Below are 24,981 nucleotides of genomic sequence, written 5' to 3'. Positions count from 1 at the left end.
CTCTGCTTCCATCCTCACATCTCTTTCTCTGACTCTGACCCTCCTGCCCCCCTCCTTTAAGGACCCTTGTGATGACCCCAGGCCCACCCGGTAACCAGTCTCCCCGTCACAAGGCCCTTGACCCATTCACACCGGCAGAATCCCTTTCACCACGTGAGGCCACATTCACAGCCTCTGGGGATGAGGATGGAGACCTCTCTGGGGGCCTGGGTTCTACCCACACAGGTGTATGTGTACCATCAGGGGACAGGCATATTCAACTTCAGCAGGTACAGCTCCCCAGTTTCCCAAAGCAGGTGAACCATTGTGCGCTCCCCAGGTCGTGGGTGAGAGTTCCTCCCCCACCTCACCAGTCTTTCTCATCTTAGCCCTTTGTTTCAGGGGGCTTGTAGGGCAGCTCCCTGTAGTCGTTTTACGTTGCATCTTCTCCACGCTCGCGTTTCACTTTCTATCATCATTACCGAGCACACCTCCTCCATGCCACCCCCCATGACCACACCTTCTGCCACTAAGAGGCCACCATCTGTGCCGGGGGACTCTGCTCTCCCCTCCGTGGCAGTGCCCTCCTACCACCCTGGTGGTCCTGCATTGTTCGCCCCTTTGTGAGGAGTGGTCAAAGCGTCTCCACCTCTCAGGTTGCTGTGAGGACGCAATAGAAATTGAGCTGAAGGCTCCTGTCCCCACTCCCGGCTTATCGTCCCCACTAGATCCAGGCTGAGCTCTTATCAGTGCCGTGGGCACAGTATCTGCAGCTCACCTGGCAATGTAGCCATGCTGTGCCTCGTGAGGCCTCTGCTTTTATCCTGAGCAGTTACTGTGACAGATTCTCCGCCTTCTGGAAGCGTCCATTGTTATGCAAATTGCCAGGAGCTCTGTCTTATCTCCCCAGTTAGGTTGCAGAAGCCAGCTGGAGACCCTCCTTATCCTGCTGGGCCCCATCCGGGTCCCAGCGCTGCATCCTCTCTCCAGGGCAGCGGTGCCTGCTGCTCAACTGGCCTCCCCACAGCCAGCCTAGCCAGGCCACCACCCGGCACCTGAGGGGTGGCAGTGCAGCCCAGTGGCCGGCAGCACAGGCTGGACTCCTGGCTCCACCACTACCCAGATATGTGACTCTGCGCAAGTCACACTACCTTCCTGAGGCTCGGTTTCCTCACCTGTAAATAGGGGAAATAGGGCTACGGCTGTTGGGAGAGCGAAGTGAGACTAGGCATAGAAAGTGCCTGGGGCTTCCCTGGTGGCGCAGTGGTTGAGAGTCCGCCTGCCGATGCAGGGAACACGGGTTCGTGCCCCGGTCTGGGAAGATCCCACATGCCGCGGAGCGGCTGGGCCCGTGAGCCATGGCCGCTGAGCCTGTGCGTCCGGAGCCTGTGCTCCGCAGCGGGAGAGGCCACAACAGTGAGAGGCCCGCGTACTGCAAATAAAAAAAAAAAAAAAGAAAGTGCTTGGACAGTGCCCAGCCCAGAAGAGATACCCCATCACAGAAGCCCTAACTCTGACCTTTCTTGGGATTAGGAAGGATCTTCCACGTCTACGTCCCAGAGCCCTGGGATCTCGTGTAGGGCCTTCACCTGGCAGTTGAAGTGCTCCGTGGCTGCCTGTCTAGCCTCAGCCCACCAGGAAGATCCTGCGTCACCTGCTGTGACCCTCTGACTGGCCTGGACTCAGGCTGCCCCCTCCTCCTGGTGTGCCTTCCCCCACTTCCTGACATGAGTTTTCCCTGGGTCCCCGCCCCCATCCAAGCCACGCCCCCAGCCACTCAGCACTGACACAGTGCGGATCTGTCGCTCTCGTTTTAGGGTCCCAGTGTGGCTCCCCCCAGCTCAGAGCACTCGAGGGCTGGGCCCACTCCTTCCAGGTCTGTGTCTCAGCCCCCAGCCCAGGCCTGGCAGAAGATGCTACCAGCAGCGGCTTCCAGAGGCATCATTCTGCTTTGGTCTCCACTGCGTGGGGAGCCATTGTTTCTGAACCAGTTCCCCAGTGATGGACATTTCTTTGATCCTAATCCTCCACTTTTACCCACATTACTGCAATAAATGAGCTTGTAAGGATTTTGCCCTTGTGAGCGTATTTGTAGGATAGTGGTTAAGTGGAATTACTGGGTCAGAGGGCGTGCGCATCTATAACTTGGGTGCGCGCCAAGCTGCCTTCCAGGAGTGACCTGACGTCCCTCCCACCAGCACAAAGCAGAGGTTTCCCCCCCAAACCCAGCAAACACATGGTGCGCTCAACCTTTTTGATCTCTGCAGACGTGATGAGTGGAGGAATGTAGAAGCTTCCTTTGAGCTGTGCTCTGGAACGCCTTCTCATTATGGCTTTCATTTGCGTTTCTCTTATTTTATAGACTTTGGATTTGCCGTTGGACAGTTTCTTTCTGGCATTGCTTTGTTTAGATTCACTTTTCCTGGATTCTCTGGGCGGTTTCTATTGTCTTGGAAATTCACCCATCTCATCCAAGTTTCTGATTTTTGCTGCACAGGGTTGAGTGGGTAGGTTGTGTGTTCCCCCCATCTTTCCTGAGCGCCAGCTCTGTGCCAGGTGTCGTTATTGGTCCTGGGGGTAGAGTAGTGGGCCAGCTCCCATTTATATAGAGGCTACAGACAATTTAAAATACGTGTGGAATTCCCTGGTGGTCCAGTGGTTAAGACTCTGCACTTCCACTGCAGTGGATGTGGATTCCATCCCTGGTCAGGGAGCTCAGATCCCACATGCAGGGCGGCACGGCCAAATAACAAATAAAATATGTGGACTGTTAGATGGTGATAAGTGCTAGCGAGAAAAACACTATGAGAGCAGGGAGGGAGTTGATGATGGAGTCCAACTTTCAATAAGGTGGTCAGAGAAGGTCTCAGTAAGAGGTGACTTGAAGGACGAAAGGGAATAGACACGTGTTTATCTGGGAAAAGAGAGGGAAGCATGCTGGTGCAGGTGCTGTCTTGGTCTAAGTTCTTGGAGAAACACAACCAGTAGGATAGATATCGATACAGATATAGATATAGTATAGACACAGATGTAGATATCTATATATAAATCTAGATTATAGATAGATATCTATATATAAATATATGTCTATATATAATACAGATAAAATATGTGAAATCTACACAGAGACAGCTATATATATAAAGAGACATTCCAAGGCATTGCCTCGTGCAGATTTGGAGGCTGAGAAGTCCCAAACCTGTACTTGGCAAGCTGGAGATCTCGCAGGGCTGATGGCCCAGGACCACTCCAAGTCTGAAGGCCTGAGAACCAAGAGAGCCAATGGTGTAAATTCCAGTCCAAATCCAAGTCTGAAGGCAGGAAAAGACTGATGACCCAGCTCAAAGACAGGAAGGCAGAGAGGGAATTCTCCCTTCCTCTGCCTGTTTCTTCTATCCAGGCCCTCAGTGGATTGGAGAAGGCTTACCTGCATTGGGTAGGTGATCCACTTGACTCAGTCCACAGATTCAAAGACGGATCTCATCCAGAAACACCCTCACAGACACACCCAGGACCACGTATGATCAAATATCCGGGCACCACCCCCTGTGGCCCAGTCAAGTTGACACGTAAAATGAGCCTTCGTGGCTGGAGTGGAGTGAGCAAAAGAGAGAAGATAAGGGATGTGACCAGAGAGGATGGAGAGGAAGGTCTTTGGCTTCTACTCTGAGTGAGATGGGAGCCAGTGAGGGTTTTGAGCAGAGGAGGGACATGACATGACATGGATTTTCACAGGATCCCTCTGGCTGCTGTATGGAGAGTAGACAGAAGAGCTTGATAAGCGAGGAGGCCATGGTAGAAGCAATGGAGGTGGCAGAGGGCAAGGTTGATGGATACATCTGAAGGATTTACTAGTGGACTGGATTTGGGGATGAGAGAAAGAGATGCTCTGGGACTCTGTTGGAGTTGTATTTACTGAAGTCAGGAAAATTGTGGGAAAAGCTGATTTGGGGCAGAGGATCAGGATTTTAGTTTTGAGCATATTAAGTTTGAGATGTCTATTAACTATACAGTTGGTGATGTCAAGTAGACAGTTTGAAGCTACGGTGTGAGCTTGAGGCTGAAAGAGACATTAATGTATGTAGAGTAGTTAATTCCTTGGGAGGAGATGATTTCCTCAGGAGTGAGTAGAGATGGAAAGGAGAAGAGGAGACCGAGAAGATGGGGAGGGACCCACGGGGGAGCCTGAGAAGAAGCAGCAAGAAAATTAGGAGGAGAACCAAGAGACGGGCCTGGAGTGTCCTGGAAGCAGGAGAAGTGATCACCTGTATCAGTGCTGCCAAGGGGACAAGTAAAAGGAGGACCAAGAATTGACCACTGGATTTAGCAACATGGAGGTCTTTGGTGACCTTAACAAGGGTAAACCCTGCAGAATAGTTGGGTCAAAAGCCTATCTAGAGGGGTTAAGAGATAGTGGAGAAGCGGAATTGGAAAGGAAAAGTACAGATAACTTTTAAGTGGTCACTTTCTCCTTCTGCTTTATTAAAGTCACCAACAGTTAATGTGTCCTGTTTTTCAAAAAGAGTAAGAAATTGTATTTATTTATTCATTTCTTCCTTTTATGTGTTTAACTTCATCTCAGTTTTAATTTATCAAGTGCTTTCCTATGCCTTCCTTCAGTATTTTGCCTTTTTTTCTAATTTTTGAGCTGGATAGCTAATTCATGTTCTCTTATTTATTAATATAAATATGTAAAGCTATAAATTTTCCTCTGAGCATTGCCTTGGCTGCATCTCACAAGTTCTGAAATGTAATCTTTTTATTTTCATTATTGTCTAGATATTCTGCAACTTTGAATTTTTGCTCTATCTTTGACACAAGAGTTATTTTAAAGCATTTTAAAACTTCTTGGGTTTTGTTTTGTGGTTTTTTTATTAACATTTTCAAATTCTAGTGTATTGTGATCAGAGAATGTTGCCTTACATCTACTTTTTGGAATTTAATTTCTTTGTGGCCTGATAATTGCTTTTTGTGTGTGCATTTTCAAGAGCATTTGAACAGAAGGAAGATTCTGTTTAATACACACACATAGGGCTTCCCTGGTGGTGCAGTGGTTAAGAATCTGCCTGCCAATGCAGAGGACACAGGTTCAAGCCCTGGTCCGGGAAGATCCCACATGCTGCAGAGCAACTAAGCCCATGCGCCACAACTACTGGGCCTGCACTCTAGAGCCCACAAGCCACAACTACTGAGCCCACATGCCACAACTACTGAAGCCCATGTGCCTACAGCCCGTGCTCCACAACAAAGAGAAGCCACCGCAATGAGAAGCCCACGCACTGCAACGAAGAGTAGCCTCTGCTTGCCACAACTAGAGAAAGCCCATGCACAGCAATGAAGACCCAATGCAGCCAAAAATAAATTAATTAATTAATTTTAAAAAACCACACATACTATGTTATTAATTAGGTTATTTGGCTCTCTATACCTTATTTATGTTTTTGTCAACTTAATCTGTGAGGGACTGAGAGAGGTGAATTAAAATGCACCAATATTAACATACTCTGTCTTTTTCTTCCTACATTTTCAGATTTCTTGCTCTATGAACGTTGAGGCTATGTTACTTGGTGCAAAGACACTCATTACTTTAAGTCCTCATGGTGACTCTCATCCTTGATCCCCACACAATGCCGTCTTTTTCTCATTCTCTATTTCTTGCCCTGACTTCAGCTCTGTCTAACATTCAGATCAAGACCCCTGCTTTCTCTTGGTTTGCACTTGTTTTGTTTCTGCCCATTCTTTCTTGTGTAATTGTGGCAAAACACATAACAAAATTTACCATTTTAACCACTGTACCGTTCAGTGGCATTAAGTACATTCACACTGTTGTACAACCATCACTACCGTCCATCTCCAAAACTTTTTCATCAACTACTCATCTTATTATATGAAACCTTTCTGAATTATTCTACCTTCAGTGGATTTTGCTTGTAAACCATTCTGAGTCTTTTTTTTTTTTTTCAGCAAGTGTGTGTGTCTCATTAACATTTACTAATACGGCAGCTACATTTAGTCTTAGTTCTGTCATCATAGTTTATGACATGCTTTATGCTTTTATAGCTTTTGTGGGGGTTGTCAATTTTCACCATATGGCCTCTGTTTTCTTTGTTTTCTTTTTTGTTTATATATCTTCTGACAATTTGGAAAGCTGTGTTTTTCATCCCATAGTTATCTTCATAATTATACTGTCATATGATACACTTAATCCTCTATTTCTTTAGACACTGTTTATTTTCTCCCTACTATGAATGATGCCCAAATTAGAACATATCTACTCTCCCTCCCCTTCTCTCACTTCCATCAAATGATTTTAGTTGATTATATTATATTAATTTTTCCATTTACCTTTGCACCTCTAATGTTATTTCCATCTCTAACTGATCCTTTTGGACTCCCAACTATAAGCAAATAAGACATAGTTTGCATATGTTACCTCCCTCTTTCTGACCTCCACCTTCCCTACTATAGTTTATATCGGTTCTCTGTTTCCTTTTTTGTTCTTTTCTGTAACAGTCACAATACATTAATTTCAGACATAGACCTACAGTTAAATAGATTCTCATTGCTAGTACTCTTGCCAGAGTTGCTCTATTTACCCTTTGTTATCCTAAGGTATAGGATGTTATCCTTTATTATCCTCTATGTATCCTCTGTTAATTTATGCAAGAAGGGCTCATGGGAGCTATAATTCAAAAATGTGTTTTTAGAAGTTTTTCTGTTGACTTTATACTTAAAATCGGGTTCATCTGGGCTTCAAATTCTTGCTTCATTCATTCATTCAACAAAGACTTATTATGTGTACCAGTTACTGCTCCAGACCCTGCAATGCAAAAATGAACACAACACACAAATACCTTGACCCTCATGTAGCTAATTTTCTAGTTGGGAGAGACAAACAATAAGCTAGACCAGGACTTCCCGGGTGGCGCAGTGGTTGAGAATCCGCCTGCCGATGCAAGGGATGCAGGTTCGTGCCCCGGTCGGGAAGATCCCACATGCTGCGGAGTGGCTAGGCCCGTGAGCCATGGCCACTGTGCCTGCACGTCCAGAGCCTGTGCTCCACAACGGGAGAGGCCACAACAGTGAGAGGCCCGTGTACTGCAAAAAAAAAAAAAAAAAATGCTAGACCAGTAAGTAAAATATTTGGTGTACTAGATGGAGAATGATAAAGCAGGTGATGGGGGACCACAGAATCTGTCACCCAGAGCGCAGTGATGCAGAATGGGGTGTTGACTCTGCCATTTGGAGTATCAAGCCCTCTGGAAAGATGGACTTTGTTGGCTTAACCCCTCCATTATCTTCCCCCCTTGCCCCTGGGACACACTGGAGTTTGGTGGAAGATGGTTTATCTGCTGGTAGCTGTAATCAGATACAAGTTGCAGAAACCCAACTACAATGGTGTGGAGGTGGGCAATCTGGGGCTGCCACCAGAACCAGGTTTCTCCCTGCTTCCCACTCCAGCCACATTAGTGAATGTCCTTTGTTCTCATGCTCTTCCTCTGGATCCATGTCCCCTTCCCAGTAGACTTCCACTTGCATAGCATTGGCCAGAGTGGGTATGTGACCACTCCGGTCTGCAAGGGAGTATGGGAAGGTGAATATTTGTGACTGGGTAATTATCCCTATAAATGGCTATAGGACAGGGGATTCACTGTGTCTGCCAGAGATGGAGTTTGTATTTCTGTTCCTCATTATCCTTGTTTGGAGGTGATCTCAAGAGGAGAAAGAACAAAGGCAACTCAACTCTGCCAATCAAAGCTGTAAGTGCCCCGTGGGCTGGCGTTTACACTCTTGACCTTATCCCAGTGATCTTGTGATCTGTCCATGTGCCCGGAGTGTCCTGGTTTCCTCTCCATGGCTTTGTACGATATGGTCCTATCCAGTGGTGTACCACCAAGGTTTACAATGGTTCTTTTTATTATTATGAGTGTTATCTGTGTCTGTTCTTAATATTTTCTAGTTTGTTATAACAAGGGTGACCATCTGGTTTATCATCCAAAGTAGAATACTTTTGAGGCTGAAAAGGGAACAATATTAAAAATTTTGTCAGAACAATAAGTATTAACTGGGACTATCCTAAGCTAAGACATATAATCACCCTGGTAACCGTTGAGGTAAAAAAACACTGTTGGTTTTATAAGTTTTTTTGTTTTTTTTTTTTAACACCTTTATTGGGGTATAATTTCTTTACAATGGTGTATTAGTTTCTGCTTTATAACAAAGTGAATCAGTTATACATATACATATATCCCCATATCTCCTCCCTCTTGCGTCTCCCTCCCTCCCACTCTCCCTATCCCACCCCTCCAGGCGGTCACAAAGCACCGAGCTTATATCCCTGTGCCATGCGGCTTCTTCCCACTAGCTATCTACCTTACGTTTGGTAGTGTATATATGTCCGTGCCTCTCTCTCACCCTGTCACAGCTCACCCTTCCCCCTCCCCATATCCTCAAGTCTGTTCCCCAGGAGGTCTGTGTCTTTATTCCTGTCTTACCCCTAGGTTCTTCATGACATTTTTTCCCTTAAATTCCATATATATGTGTTAGCATACGGTATTTATCTTTCTCTTTCTGACTTGCTTCACTCTGTATGGCAGACTCTAGGTCTATCCACCTCATTACAAATAGCTCAATTTCGTTTCTTTTTATGGCTGAGTAATAGGTTTTATAAGTTGATCTGGTTTTGTCTTACAGATTGAAAATTGTATCTTTGTATCTGCACTCTCTGTTCTAATAATTAGCCTGTTGATTCTCTTGGGTTTTCTATGTACGTGATCTGCCAATAATGGTAATTAGGGTTCTTCTAGCCCACTCCTGACACTCTATGCTCTTTTCTTGTCTTATTGCTTGGGCCAGGGGCACTAGTGCTGTATGAAACCATAGTGATAGCAGACCTGCTTGTCTTGCTTCCAGCTTTAAAGTCAAACAGGTCTCAATAACTAGAAGACAAAAACATGTCATGTGCTCAGAGAAAAACCTGGGTTCTCCTGGAACTGAGGCCAGAGAGAAATGTCCCCAGTGCATCACCCTGGAGGAGACACCATGTGATACTTTGTTCCTTTCTGCTTCCCTAGAAAACCCTTTTGCCGTGCCTCAGGATGGGGGAGGTGAGACCCAAAGCACCTGGCTCAGCCTCCGAGAAGTACCACTTCAAGTCGCCAGGGAGAGCCAAGACGGCCGCGGTGGCGGCAGAGGAGAAAACGCCGCCTGTGCCCGAACCCTTCCTCGGACTTCTAACACTACGAGCAAACTCAGGGGTGGGGGCCGGGTGCAGGGGGGGGCTTCTGAGCCACCCATCCGCAAGCAATAGTCCCATTTTGGGCCAGTGGTTTCTGAGAGATGGCGCCATGGTGGACTCAGGATGACCGACACAGCTGCTCCGGCCAAGTGAAGCCGGGAGGATTCAGGCCATGTGTCGTACCCGTGCGTGGTTCCCTTGCCTCTGCTCCCTCCAGTAGTGGCCTGTGGGCCTCTCTGTGTCAGAATATTGAATGTGAGTGTGTGTGCGTGCGTGTGCGTGTGATCAGGGGTATCCTTTTTGTTTGTTTGATTGGTTTTATTGGGGTCCCCCCAAGTTCTCTGATGGGCCTGAGTCACCTTGTGCTGGGGGTCTGGCCCAGCGTCCGGGCTCCAGCTTCTTGCTGCAGCTGTGAGCCAGATGGAGTTGGCAAGCACAGGGCACAGCCACGCTTTGTCTCAGGGGGTGTTGGGGATGCGAAATGCCGGCGGGGTTTCGTTCTTATGGAATTTGTTCCCATAATGACAGTGATAATGAGAGACACGTCTCAGGCCATCCTCGGGGCAGGCACTAGATTATCTTCACGTACGCCCTCTCTCATCACCTGGGAGGTGGGTGGGATGAACTCCCTGCAGAAATGGCCCATGTCTCACAGCCAGGAGGAGACCAGTCCTCGGTTTGACCTCAGAGGTATAAGAACCCAAAGTCCAAGCTCCCCAGCCCAGGGTACCCCCAACACAGTCCCTGGAGCATCCCCCCAATGGCTTCTCAGTGGATGGGCCATCACCCAAGCTCTCCATCGTCGCTTCCGCAGGACCCTCCTACACACAGCACATTCTGGTTAAACACCTACTGTCTGCCAGCCCTCTGCTGGGCAGCGATCGGGAAGGGAGATGAGTCAGGCTGGCCTCGTCCCTGCGCTGGAGGAGCCGCATCTGGTGGGAGAGACAGACACACAGATCTTTGCTGGACAGAGTGATGAGCACTGTGGAAATGCAGAGGGGAAGGTTCTAGAAGCCCTTCCCATTTAAGGAGGGACTTCCACAAAAACTTGGATGCCCGTAACATCTGTCCACAGAGCTCACCACTGCCACCACCCACCCCGCCAGCCCGGGGGCACACACACGGAAGGGCCTGACCTAGGAAACGATCACATAAATCCCCGAGGGCCAGGGTGGCAGTGTAGACACCCTCATTCCCCTGGTGTTAGTGAAGCCAAAATCTCCCCCAGCGCCCAGCTGGGTGGGCCCGGCTCCTCTGCTCGCGTACCCTCACCTAGCAGGACCCAGTGTCTTCCACAGACCCTCTGCCCATCAGACGTGGCAGTGAGCAGGCAGGCCCCTGCTCGTGGTGCTGGTGTCCTAGCTGGGGGAGAGGACAGGGAAGAAATAAGCAGTGAATAAGGAAGGTAGCAATAGCAGTGAGCCCTAAGCCGAGAATTTGGTCAAAACAATGTTCACGGGGGTCCTCTTGAGCTTGGGTGGTCTGGGAAGGGCTTTCTGAGTGGGCTAAGCCTAGCTCTGAATGATAAGCAAGAGCCAGCCATGGACTTTAAAGATATTCCAGGCAGAAGGAACAGCTAGTGCAAAGGCCCTGAGGCAGCAACTAGCTTGACGCTTTCAAGGAACAAAAAGAAATCCAGGTTGGCTGGGACACAGAGGAAGGGTGGAAAGAGAGGTGGGTGAGAGCCCAGATGCCGTGGTCCGCTGTGAGTCACCTTAGCCTGGAAAATCATAACACCTGTCCTTTGATAAAGCAGAAAGGTTTCCAGGGTGTCAAGCGTTTTCCACCCAGCCTGGCTTTTCGTCCTCTCAAAGCCCATAAAGAAGGGACTCTCCCCATTTCGTGGCCTACAATGCTGAGCCTCAGATGGGTCAGGTGGCTTGCCCAAGGTCACACAGGCAAGCTAAGGAAGACCCAGACCTGTGGCTTGAGTCCCGTCTTCTCCAGACGGTGCCGCCAGGGCCCGGGTGTACAGCTTTGGCAGAGGCAATGTCAGAGAACCTCCGCTTGGGGTCTTGATTAGGGATAGGCGTGGCTTCCTTTACCCGGGACGCTGAGACACGCCAGCACCTGCCCCTGGGCCTTGTCCATGCGGAGCAGTAGTCGCCATGGAGGGGAGCTCAGTAGTCATTCAGCCCAGCTGGATCAGCAAACACCTGCATCCCATGTGCATGGCCTCGGGAATCAGAGAGACCTGAGCCTTGGGGAGAGCGGTGTGGGCGCAGACCCAGATTCTGACGTCAGCTCTGCGCTGAGCGCAGTGTGACCCCAGGCAAGTTCTGTGCCTTCTCTGCCTTGACTAAAAGAAAGGGCTGTCGAAGCCCTTCCCACTTAAGGCGGGACTTCCACGAAAACTTGGATGCCCGTAACATCTGTCCACAGAGCCGACGTCAGCTCTGCAGGGACTTTTAGGGGGCTTGCTTCTCTGGCTTCCTGCGGTTCTGGGGCTGCTCGTGCGGCTGTTCATACGGAGACGCTTCCCCTGCCAAGAAGGAGCTGGCCTTGCCTCTCTGCCCCGAGCACTAGAGCCAGAGGTCACTGTCACAGAGACCAGCAAGGGCTAGGGTTCCCCTGATCTGCAACCCTGGGCTTGAGAACTTGCAAGGCGCTGCTCCCGACTCCACCAGAGGTCTTTCCAGGAGCGAATGATGACCCCGCGGAGGTTTACTGTTGCAGCCGGGCTGGGGATCAGAACCCTCTGTTGTGTGCAGGCGGCCCCTCATCGTGAAGCTCAGCAGACACCACAGACTTAGCAAACGGACACAGGGCAGCCTGGGATGCAGGGGGTGGAGTGCAGGGACCCACAGCACTCGCTGCCCCTTCCCCGCTGGGTGGTGTTGGGCAAATCGCTTCACCTCTCTGAGCCTCACCTGTCAAGTGTGTGGGGTGTTGGCGTGGGACGGAGTGGCTGAGGGGAGAGGGCAGTGTGCGTGGGTGTGAATGCCCATCTGAAAGGCACACGTGTGCGGATCATTCCCTCTCAACGTCAAGGGCTCCTCAAAGCCCCTGGGACACGGGCCATCCTGACAAAAACCTGCCCCATCCTACCACGGCAGGCAGACGTGCCAATGAGTAGTGTCCCTGAGAATAAGATGCAGGGTAGAGACAGGTTCAAGTAGAGATTTACAGAGTTAGTGTTTTTTAGTGACTCCCTAACCTGATTTTTCAAGCTGCCTAGTTTTACTTTTTACTGTGAGCTTCTGGCTATAACCACATAATTTGTAAAAATAACAGTAATAATACTACGAAAAGCAAAACAAAAAGAAGAGAGAGAAGATGGCAATACATCCGCTGAGGAGCTTGTCTTTGACTCCCTGTATTTGTAAGGACTTTTTCCCACTGGGAACTGTGTGTTATAACGAGCAGTTTTATGCTTTCCTTCTCATCTGTGTATAGCGTAATTGTGCGTTTGGGAATCTCTACACAGAACCAATATCTGCTGGCACCCATGGGCCTCTCTGCCCCCACCTGAACCTCTGAGATCCCCCTGCACCTCAAGGAGCAGCCCGCTAGCTCAGAAGGGCCTGGGGCCGCCAGCTGCCAGCCCGACATCTGACGCTGACCGGGACCTATAGGAAACAGGCCTTAACTGAAAGCACACGCACACGCACACACACACACGCACACATGCACACGTGTGATTCTGCAGGTAGTTCCCGTCTCTCGGATGAGCCCGTCTCTGATGCTTTAGAGAAAGAGCAGGTAGGCAGCTAGCATTCCTGGTGTGGGGGCCTTTCTCCTCTTCATCCAAAAAACCCTTCAGGCAAATTCATCCCCAGGGCTGGAAAGGAGGGCTTGGGGGCATCAGGGGAAACACAACCAGGAATGGGGGTTAACAGGCTTCTACCAAGAGATGCTTCTCAGCTCACCGTCAGATCAGAAGCTCCCTTTAGGCCATCCTGTCACATCGAGCCTGGCACCATCTCCCACGCGCCCAGCAGACCCCCAGACCCCTGTCCGCACCAGGCCGGTGTCCCAGCCCTCCGCTGTCCCTCCGGACCACGGTCCTGCCCAGGCCCTGGCTCCTGGCTCCTCTGACACCCCATTTACTGTGTCTCCTAGAGGTCGTGCCGTAAAAGAAGATTAGTTTCCCAGAGTCACAGACTTTTTGAAAATTGTTGATTTATTTTCATTTTTTCAGCTTTGCTGATTGGTCCTCACCGATGGCAGGAGCCATGCCTTAGGTGGCCCTCAGAGGTGAATTTACAGATTCCGCAGCGATCCAAGTTGACATGAGAGCCCCGAGAGGAGTTGCTGGGGGCATTTCTTGTCCATGTGGAGGGGCAGCCAGGTCACCACAGACACATCTGGGTGGCCCCCTCTCTGCGGCAACCTTGGGGGATTCTTATCTTACCGCTCACCTGGCGGGCATAGACAGTGTCTACCTGTCCCCACTGGCCATCTGAAAGGTCAGCGGGGCAGCCACCCACCCAGTGAGTGGGTGACACTCTGGTCACTGCCACCTGCAGCCCCAGAACTCACCACCAGGCTGGGGTGATGTCCTGTCCCCTCCAGAAAACAAACACGGCACACCCTCCGTCTGACCGATGCCACGCCAGGCTCCCCAGCCCCTCCTTACAGCACAAATGCAACACCAGATGGTGATTAAGTGAATGTATGCAGCTTTGGAGCCCGTGGCCTGAAAACTTGAATGTTGAGTTGAGCAGTCAGGTGAGGTAGAAGATTCTAGAAATTCTATTTGTTCATGCATGCATTCATTCATCTATTCAACAAATATTTACCCAGTGCCCTTCTGGGAGCTATTCCTGCTGTAGACGGAGATGTCAGGGAACATGCAGTGTCTGAGGGAGAGGCTGGGATCACCTGTGAAATGACTTGTTGTGCCTAACGGTTAGGAATGTTCAAATTCATAAAGAGAATAAGTGACCTTGGAGGTGGCATTGTCTCCCCCCTCGCCCCACCCCCAAGTTTTCAGTCCAAGATGCTGCCAGACAGTTGGTGCTAGATAGATGCTTGATGAGTGAGCAGCTTTGACTATTAGTTACACTCTACCTAAAACTCCTATCTTCACGTCAAAGCCCTGACCTGTTTGCCCTTGACGGACTGAAATTCAGGGCTGCTGCAGTGCCCACCTCCAGGGGGCACCGTTTCTATAGACTGTGCTGTGAACAGTGACCCCAGGGATGGTGCAGTAAGGCGCCCTGTGAATTGCCCTAAACTGCTCTCCGAAATGTGCAGGATCCCATCAAAGTCAGCGAACCCCAGGAAGGGTCACCGTGCACATGACCAAAACTTACAGATTACACAGCCTCTGTGGGCATCCAGTGTGGTCACAACTGGAGCCAAACTGGTGTCCCCAAGAGAATCTCTTCTTGGAAACTCACCTCAAGTTCTCACCTCGGTTCCTTCCCGTCTCTTCCCCATCTTCTAGGTTAAAGCTAGTGGGATACGTCACTGTCAAATAACCAAACAGTCAGGGTCTGGGTGATGGGCAATAACTAAGTGGGGACTGCGAGAGTGGGGGGCTTTGTCACCCTGACAAGGTAGGACCCCCCCCCCAAGGTCGGTGTGTCCTCCCCAGGATCAGCCGGACAAGGGCGCAGACACCATGGGACAGACTTGTCTCTCTCCTGTAAACCCCTACTTCACGTGAGCAGGCGTGGGGTCTCTCTGAGAGCTGATAACCGGGAAAACCAAAAACCAATAATATTCCTAATAATAATATAATGTAATAATAATAATGATGTGTTTTACACGGACCGCTGTTGCACTGCTTCTGTCTTTATATACAGTAGTTTTTATAAAGATGTCCTTAGGTTTTAATAAAGGAGTGTCACGTCAACTCTTCCCTGTATTAAAATTTGCTTTAATGTTTCAAAAATGTGCTCGGGAGAAGCCGCGCTCACAATTGTGGTCACTCTGTCGGGAGGGTGGACGGTCAGAGCCTGGGGTCTCAGCTAAGAAGCTGCTGGGGTGCTGTTAGGGGCAGCTGATCACATGGGTCCCTCCGCGAAGCCTCAGAGGGTCCAGCCCAAGGGCAGATGGGGAGGCCTGATGGACACCACCTCCCAGAGGGCAAGATTGAGGTCGGAAAGGAGACAGAACCTCCAAAGGGGCACTGGAGGGCGGCAGGAGGGGCTGCAAGCTGCGGGCCATCAGCGACGATTGCTGGGGATGCAGCGCCGTCCCCTCGCAACCCCCACCCCCAGCAGCACCCCCTTCCCCTGCACCCGAGGCTGGGGCAGCGTGAGAGCAGCTCTGCGGGTCAGTGTGTTTCCAAGCCTGGCTCAGAAGACAGCCCCCAGTGGCTGAGTCCACCTCCAGCCGGTGGGTCCACGGAGGAAGACCAGACCCCCTGCTCCAGCAGGGACAGACACACTTATTGGGCAAATAGGGGTTTTGCACCTCCAACAACTGTCGCCCAAGGGGGCCACGTTGGAGCCTCTCCACCCCCTCCTCAACCTCATTCCCAATTTGGCCAGAGTAGTGTCCCTCCGGGCCCAGCTCAGCTCAGAATTTCTGTCTTAAGGGCTAGTCAACTCTTCCTGCCACCCCAATGGACTTGAGTCCCATGGGATGGCGCAGACTCTCAGCGCACACCCTCCCCCCCGCCAACACCACCAGCCTCGTGGCTGGGGCAGAGGAAAAGGACCGGGAAGAGGCCAGGGTTGACATCACTGCTGTGTTGCGGGCACGTTCTTGGGGCACGTTGAGGCTTTTTGGAGAGCCCCGTGGAGGTCTTCCATGCCCCTGTTTCCAGGCAAGGAGGACCGGGCCAGGACCCAGCCACATGCACACACACACATACACACACTTACACACCTCCCTGCCTTGGCCCTGGGGAGCGGACAGAATAACCTTCTGAGTAAAGATTGTGCTAGAAAGCTGCCTTCTCTCTCCCAGTTGTCCCTTACCCTAGAGCAGGGTCATTTCTGGCCCCAGCTGGCAGGGGTGACAACATGAGAAGGACTCCAGATGCCTCAGGGTCTTGGGCACCCAGCCGAATGTCTCAGACTTGAGTGTATGGGCAGTGGGGAGCCATGGGCAGGCTGGGGGCAAAGGAGAGACACCACCGGATCTACCCCGTGGAACAGCAGCATCTGAGCGTGGAAAGGATGCACTTCTGGGCAGGACTTCGTAAGCTGGTGGCCGTCAGCGGCGGCGGATGAGCTGAGCATGGCTGGCTCCCACCCTGCTTGTTCAAGGACCTCCACAGCTTCCCTTTACATCCTTCCTCCCCTCCTCAGCTCCTGAGCCACGGGATACAGCCAACTGGAGCTTTCACAGGAAGAAAGCACAGCCCATGGCTCTCACTGGACAAGCACTAGTTCCCCCCAGAGAGAAAGGTCTGCAGAAAGCAGGGGCCACCTGCCTCCACACCATGACCGGGCCAAGGGGTCCTGCCGGGATTACCGTCTTCACTCCACACAGGCAAGGAAGCTACCACAAAACGAAGCATCCGGGCTCCTACCTGCAGTGGCTCATATCTCAGGATAGCGTATATGAACGCATATATGTGGAATCACGTAGAAAAATGGTATACGTGAACTTATTTGCGAACGAGAAATAGAGACACAGACGTAGAGAACAAACATATGGATACCAAGGGGGAAAGGGGGCGTGGGATGAACTGGGAGATTGGGATGGACATATACACACTACTATATATAAAATAGATAACTAATGAGAACCTACTGTACAGCACAAGGAACTCTACTCAATGCTCTGTGGGGACCTAAATGGGAAAGAAATCCAGAAAAGAGGGCATATATGTATACGTATAGCTGATTTACTTTGCTGTACAGCAGAAACTAACAAAACATCGTAAAGCAACTATACTCGTTTAAAAAAAAAAAAAGATTCCATCCCCCGTTGCCTATGACAACATCCCCCTCAGTCCTACATCCCGGATATCCCCCTCTGGTAGGTCATTACCACCAGTGTTCGAATATGTCTTCGTTTCACCCGTCTGAAAGGCGCGCTCCAACATGCACCCCCAGTGATGGCAGATCAGGTCTTCAGACTACCCCGCCCACCCCAGCCCCACCCTGAGAAAAGCTAGAAACCCTGGGCCACATGTATTTTTTAAAACTACCGGAGGGCATTCGAGAGCTGACAAGGTAGCAAAGAATTTTGGGTTCAAGGTCTGGGAGAAGACAGAAACTCAGAAAGATGAGGTCTGCACTTGGGGCTGCTTTTTCCCTGGGGACTTGCTGATTCTGAAACAGGGGGATGAGAGGATGAGCCATGGTTTTCCAGCTTAGCAGGCTAGGGGGAGGGGGTTGGAGTCCTGGACTACCTGAGGGAGGGATGCGTCACCCCCACTTTGGATGGGGACCTCAAAGGCTGCACCCAGGAGTAAGGGTGGACCCCCCTTACACTCAGTTCCACTTCACCTGGGGGCCCAGAGACACCCAAATCCTGAAATTGGATTAAGGGGGTCCCAGATTGCTAGCACTCCCATGTAACTGATAGCACCATACACTGATCTTTCTCCAGAGAGGTTTCATCATCCCAGGCTTCAAAATATTTCTACAAACAATTTATCAGATCTATTCTGTCTGTCACACCCTGTACTGTCTGTACAGTGCAGCAATGTACATCAGAAACAGCAGTAATGGATCACAGGAGAGACCCACAGAAGTTCCAAACCAGCTGCACTTAATATGCTCAAAATGTACAAAATTATTTCTCAAAACTGAAAACCGTAAAAATATAATACAGGAAAATTTTAAAGAACCAATTAGAAATTGTAAAAAATAAAAAGTATGATAACCAGACATAAGACCTCAGTAAATGGGTTTAAAGGCAGATTAGATGGAAACAAGGCAAGGATGTCTGCTCTCACCACTCGTATTCAGGATGGTGCTGGAAGTTCTAACCAGTGCAACGAAGGCAAGAAATGGAAATAAAAGGCATGAAGATGAAAAAGGAAGAATTAAAACTGTCCCTATTTGCAGATGATGTGATTGTCTACAAAAAAAAAAAAAAGGCAAGGAAGCTACAAAAAAGACTTCTAGAACCAATAAGTGAGTTCATAAGATCATGGGTGAGCACACAAAAATCAATTGTATTTCTAGGTACTAGCAATGACCATATGAATGCTAAAATTATTACAATATCATTTACAATTTCTTTAAAAGATTAAAGTGTAAGTCTAAAACAACACATATGCGAGTTTTATGCTGAAACTATAAAAAGCTGCTGAAATCAAAGAAGATCTAAATAAATGAGGAGGGGCTTCCCTGGTGGCACAGTGGTTAAGAATTTGCCTGCCAATGCAAGGGACACAGGTGCGAGCCCTGGCCCGGGAAGATCCCACATGTCACGGACCAACTAAGCCCGTGAGCCACAACTACCGAGCCATGTGCCACAACTACTGAAGCCTATGCGCTTAGAGCCCATGCTCCGCAACAAGAGAAGCCACGAAAATGAGAAGCCCGCGCACCGCAACGAAAAGTAGCCCCCGCTCACCACAACTAGAGAAAGCACACACACATCAATGAAGACCCAACACAGCCGAAAATAAGATGTACCTTGTTCATGGATTGGAAGACTCAACATAGTAGAGATGTCAGTTCTTCCCAAATTGATATATAAGGTTAACATAGCTTCTATCAAAACCCCAGGAAGATTTTCTGAAGACATATACAAGATTATTTAAAAATTTATATGAAAAGACAAAGGACTAGCAAAGCTAAAACAGTTTTGAAAAAGAAGAATAAAGTGGGAGGAGTCATTCTACCCAATTTCAAGACGTATTATAGAGCTAAAATAAACAACAATATATGGTGTTGGTGGAGGGACAGACACACAGATCTATGGAGCAAAATAGAGAACCCGGAAATGGACCCACACCAAGATGCCCAACTGGTTTTTGAAGAAGGAGCAAAAGCAATTTGTTGAGGGAAAGACAGCATTTTCAACAAATCGTGCTGGAGCAAGTGGACATTCATAGGGGGAAAAAAATGGAATCTTGACCTAAGTACCTAAGTCTCATACCTTAAGGGAAAATTATCTCTCAGTGGATCATGGGTTTACATGTTTACTGCAAAACGATAAAACTGTAGAAAAATTTGAAAGAGAAAATCTTCAGGATCTAGGGCTAGGCAAAGAAGCATGATTCTTTTTTTTTTTTTTTTTTGCGGTACGCGGGCCTCTCACTGTTGTGGCCTCTCCCGTTGCGGAGCACAGGCTCCGGACGCACAGGCTCAGCGGCCATGGCTCACGGGCCCAGCCGCTCCGCGACATGTGGGATCTTTCTGGACCAGGGCACGAACCAGCATCCCCTGCATCGGCAGACGGACTCTCAACCACCGCACCACCAGGGAAGCCCAAGCATGATTCTTAAAAGGCAAAAATTGATCAACTGGACTTCATCACGATTAAAAATTTTGCTCTGTGAAAAACCCTGTTAACTAGATGAAAAGACAAGCTATAGACTGGCAGAAAATCTTTGCAAACCACATAACCAACAGAGAACTAGTAGTTGGACTATATAAAGAACCCTCAAAAGTAGAAAGAAAAATATGGAATCATAATGTCATGCACCTGAAACTAATATAATGTTGTACATCAATTACACCTTAATTTTAAAAATTTTTCAGAAAGAGTAGCTTAAAAATTTTTTTTAAGTAAACAGTAAAAAAAATTCCAAGCAATCCTATTAGATATGAAGAAACATTTTACGAAAGAGGATCTCCAGAAGACCAATAATTTTGATGAAGTCCAATTTATCTATTTTGTATTCTGTTGATTGTGCTTTTAGCTTCATATCTAAGAAACCATTGCCTAATCTGAGCTCAGGACGATTTATCCCTATGTTTTCTTCTAAGAGCTTTACAGTTTTAATTCTTACATTTAGGTCTTTGAACATTTTGAATTAATTTTATGTATGGTGAGGTAGGGGTCCAACTCATTCTTTTGCTTGTGGACATCCAGTTGTCCCAGCACCGTTTGTAACTGTCTTGGCACCCTTGTCAAAAACCAACTGATCTCAAATATGAGGGTTTATTTCTGGACTCTCAATTCTAGTCTATTGATTGATAAGTCCATCCTTATGCCAGGACCACAGTTTTGATTAGTAGCTTTGGAGTGAGTTCTGTAAACGGGAAGTGTGGGTCTTATGATTTTGTTCTTCTGTTCCAAGAGTGTTTTGGCTATTACGAGTCCCTTGCATTTCCATATGAAATTTAAGTTCAGCTTGTCAACTTCTGCAAAGGTGCAAGCTGGAATTTTGATAGGGATGTTGTTGAATCTATAGATCAGTTTGGAGTATTGTCATCTTAAATATATTGTCTTCCATTAAGACTTCCAATATTAAGTATTTTAAAACACGGGATGTCTTTCATTTATTTAGGTCTTTTTAAATTTCTTTCAATAATGCTTTGCAGTTTTCAGAGTGTAAGTTTTGCACTTCTTTTGTTAAATACAGACAACAACAAATGAGTACATGAAAAGATATTTAAAATCATTAGCCATTAGGGAAATGCAAATCAAAACCACCATGTGATACCATTACACACCTATTAGAATAGCAAAAATTTAAAATAGTAACAAATGCTGGTAAGGATGTGGAAAAATTGGAACCATCATATGTTGCTGGTAGGAATACAAAATGGTATAGTCACTCTGGGAAACAGTTCAGCAGTTTCTTTAAAAACTCAACGTACAACTACCACACAATCCAGCAGTTGTGCTCCTGGACATTTATTCCAGGTAAATTAAAACTGATGTTCTCACAAAAACCTGTATGTGAATGTTGATAACAGCTTTATTCATAAGACCCCCAAACTTGGGAAGTATCCCAATACTTGTCGACTGGTGGTTGGTTAGACAAACTGTACGTCCACACTGTGCGACACTACTCAGCAATAAAAAAGGAAGGAATTGCTGATGTGTGCGGTGAGCTGGTTGAGGCTCCAGGGAATTATGCTGAGTGGAAAAAAAAAACCAATCTCACAAGGCTACACGCTGTATGATTCTATCTATTTAACATTCTTGAAATGACACAATTATAGAAGTAGAGAACAGATGAATGGTTTTCAGGGATTAAGGAAGAGGTGAAGGCAGGAGGGATGTGGATGTAGCTATAAAAGGGTAACAGGAGGAATCCTTGTGGTGATGGAAATGTTACGTATCTTGACTGTATCAAGCTCAGTATCCTCTTTGTGATATTGTGCTTTCGCAAGAAGCTACCGCTGGGGAAAACTTGGTAAAGGGATCTCTCTGCATTACTTCTTACAATTGCTTGTGATATACAAGTATCTCAAAAGGAAAAAGTTTAATTTAAAAAAGCAGATTTGGGCTTCCCTGGTGGCGCAGTGGTTGGGAGTCCGCCTGCCGATGCAGGGGATGCGGGTTCGTGCCCCGGTCCAGGAAGATCCCACATGCCGCGGAGTGGCTGGGCCCGTGAGCCATGGCTGCTGAGCCTGCACGTCCGGAGCCTGTGGTCCACAACGGGAGAGGCCACAACAGTGAGAGGCCCGCGAACCGCAAAAAATAAATAAATAAATAAACAAATTAAGTAAAAAGCAGATTAGATGCAGCAGAAGAGAGAATTAATGAACCTTAAGATGTATTAGCAGAAAGTACCCAGAATAAAAACCATGGAGACAAAAGGATGGAAAACAGAAAAGCATTTAGCAGTCATAGGAAACATGTAACTGACATGTACTGTAGTTCCAGAAGGAGAAGTGAAAGAGAATGGAGAAGAAATAATATTTGAAGAGATAAACAGATGAGAAATTTCCACAATTGATTAAAGAAACCAAGCCACAGATTCAAGAAGCCCTATTAAACTAAATCAGAAGACAGAGAAAATCTTAAGTATGGCCAGAAAAAAAGAGCAGGAATGAGGGGGAGGCAAAGGGGAGAGGGAGAAAGATTACCTTCAAAGGAGCACAATTAGACAGACTGCAAACGTTACAACAGAAGTAATGAAAACCAGAAGACAAGAGATTCATATTTTTGATGTACTAGAAGAAAGTAACTGCCAACTCAGAATTCTGAGCCCAGTAAAATTCTCTCTCAAGAATGAAGGTAAAAATATGATAGTTTTAGAAAAATTAAAATTGAAAGAATTCATCACTAGTAAATCAGATGAAAAATCAGTAATACAGAAGACTTGAACATGATTAAGAAACCTGTCAAAGGGACATATACCAAACAATGCATCCAACAAATATAAGGCACACATTTTTTCCCCAAGCAGACACAGAACCTTTGTGAAAAGTTACCATATACCAGATAATTAAGCAACTTTCTACCAACCTCAAAGGACATTATTTGACCACAATGCCATTAAGATAAAAATCTATGAAGAAAAAAATAACTACAAAATTCCCACTTGTTTGGAAACTAAATAGCCTAAGGTCAAAGAAGAAATCATAATTGAAATTAGAAAATATTTGAGCATAAAAGAAATGATACTATTATAACATACGTGCTGCAGTTAAATTGGTGCTTAAAGGGAAATTTAAGCTTAAGAGCATATATTGGTAAAGAAATCAAAGAAGATCTAAATAAATGAGGAGACATACTGTTTTCATGGGTTGGACAACACCATGGTAAAGATATCAATTCTCCCCAAAATGATATACAAATTTAACTGACTGAAAACTAATGATTTATCTGTACTTTTCACAAATTAAAAATAGGATAGTCAAATAAACACAAAGGAAAAGGAAAAGAACAATGAAGATAAATATAAAATTAATGAAAAAGAAAATAAACATAACAGAATCAGCAAAGCCAAGTGCCAGTACCCTGGGGAAAAAAAGTTAATAAAATTGATAACTTCTTGGCAAACGTCATCAAGAAAAAAAACCCCACAAACTCCCAATATCAGAAATTAAAAAGAAGATACCACAGCACAGCCAGAAAACATTAAAAAAATGAGACAGTTATGAAAAATTGTATCCAAAACATTTGAAGATTGAAAACAAATGGATAATATTCTTTTAAAAATTATAAATTCCGGGCTTCCCTGGTGGCGCAGTGGTTGGGAGTCCGCCTGCCAATGCAGGGGACGCGGGTTCGTTCCCTGGTCCGGGAAGATCCCACATGCCGCGAAGCAGCTGGGCCCGTGAGCCATGGCCACTGAGCCTGCGTGTCCAGAGCCTGTGCTCCACAACAGGAGAGGCCACAACAGTGAGAGGCCCGCGTACCGCAAAAAAAAAAAAAAAAAAAAAAAAAAACTTACAGAAAGCATCTTACAGGTCTTAATGCTTGAAATATTGAAAGTTTTCCTTTCAGAACAGGAACAAGGCCACAATACCTGCTATCACCACCTCAATCCAACATTGAACATGAAACCCTGACAGCACCATAAGGCAAAGACAAGGAATAAAAGGTGGAAGGATGGGAATGGAAGAAATTAAAATGTCACCTTTCAAGATGATATAATTATACAGGTAGAAAGTCCAAAATAACCTAATTTAAATTAAACCCAGTGGCTAAGCATTAAAAATACCCAAAAAAAACATATCTCATTCAAGCAAAATCTAATATGGGTTGGTAAGACCCCCCCCCCCTTCCATATACCACTCTGGGACCTAGGCACCCTCCTGTCCACCAGCATCTCATCTTGTCGTCTCCAGGGTCGCCATGGCAAGAAAAGACACAGTGTAAGGGTAGCTCTTCAGTTCTTCAACAATTTGGCTGGGAAGTAATAGGTGTCACTTCCACTCACATTTCATTGGTTGGAACTAGCCACATAGCCCCACTTAACTACCTGGGAACTGGGAAGTGCTGTCTTCCCTGGTCCGCAACTATTCAAGTCACACACCTTCCCCAACTGCCATGGGTCTCCGAATCCAGCTTGAAATCTCAGATCTTCGAGTGAGTGGCTGTGTGGTTCTTTCCAGGGGTTTTGTACCTGCCTCCTCTTGGTCTGGAGTTCTTGTGAACTAAAATGTTGCCTGCCATATCAGTAAAGCAACGATGTTACAGCCATCGAGCCATCACGTTACAGCCACCCCAGTGTTGAGCCCTGAGGACTCAGGATAGAAACAAGATGCCCACCATCTAGCAGTCAACTGCCTCAACCAACCCCAACGGTGCACCCTGAGGAGACTCGGGATGAGAAAGCACAGGATGCTGGCCCCATGTAGCTGAGGTGCATATCAAAGGAATGATTTCAAAGAAGATGTGGCACATACACACAATGGAATATTACCCAGCCATGAAAAAGAGAATGAAATAATGGCATTTGTAGCAACATGGATGTGCCTAGAGATTATCATACTAAGTGAAGTAAGTCAGACAAAGACAAATATCATATGATATCACTTATATGTGGAATCTAAAAAAAAACTATACAAATGACCTTATTCACAAAACAGAAACAGACTCACAGACTTTGAAAACAAACTTATGTTTACCAAAGGGGAAACATTGAGGGAGAGGGATAAATTAGGAGGTTGGGATTAACATATACACACTACTATACGTGAAATAGATAACCAACAAGGACCTCCTGTATAGCACAGGGAACTCTACTCAATATTCTGTAATAACCTATATGGGAAAAGAATCTGAAAAAGAATGGATATATGTATATGTATAACTGAAGCACTTTGCTGTATACCTGAAACTAACATAACACTGTAAATCAACTGTGCTCCAATATAAAATAAAAATTAAAAAAAAAATTTTAAAAGGAATGATTTCAGTGAGCCCAGACTCTTGCATCTTCCCATACATAGAAAAGCGCTGAATTCCTTAACTTGAGATATCTGGTGTTTTTTACAGTAATCCTTTGATGCTCGGACTACCTGGTCTTTTGTTGCAAAAACTCC

General features: G+C 47.0%; 1 protein-coding gene across 1 annotated transcript in view; it reads left to right on the top strand.

The window, feature by feature from the left end:
• Nucleotides 1-9,247, top strand: part of SHISAL1 (shisa like 1) — a gene marked incomplete at its 3' end in the record, with an annotated part of 72,581 nt that extends 63,334 nt beyond the window's left edge. Inside the window, exon 5 of the mRNA XM_082666870.1 lies at nucleotides 9,054-9,247. Coding sequence (XP_082522996.1) covers nucleotide 9,054 — 1 coding nt within the window. The remainder of the gene's footprint in view (nucleotides 1-9,053) is intronic.
• Between the last annotated feature and the right edge of the window lie 15,734 nt (nucleotides 9,248-24,981).

Source organism: Grampus griseus, assembly GCF_964374135.1.
Source record: "Grampus griseus genome assembly, chromosome: 11".
In the NCBI taxonomy this organism is placed as follows: Eukaryota; Metazoa; Chordata; class Mammalia; order Artiodactyla; family Delphinidae; genus Grampus; species Grampus griseus.
The sequence above is the reverse complement of the archived record's forward strand: the minus strand, read 5'-3'. Positions and strand labels throughout refer to the sequence as shown.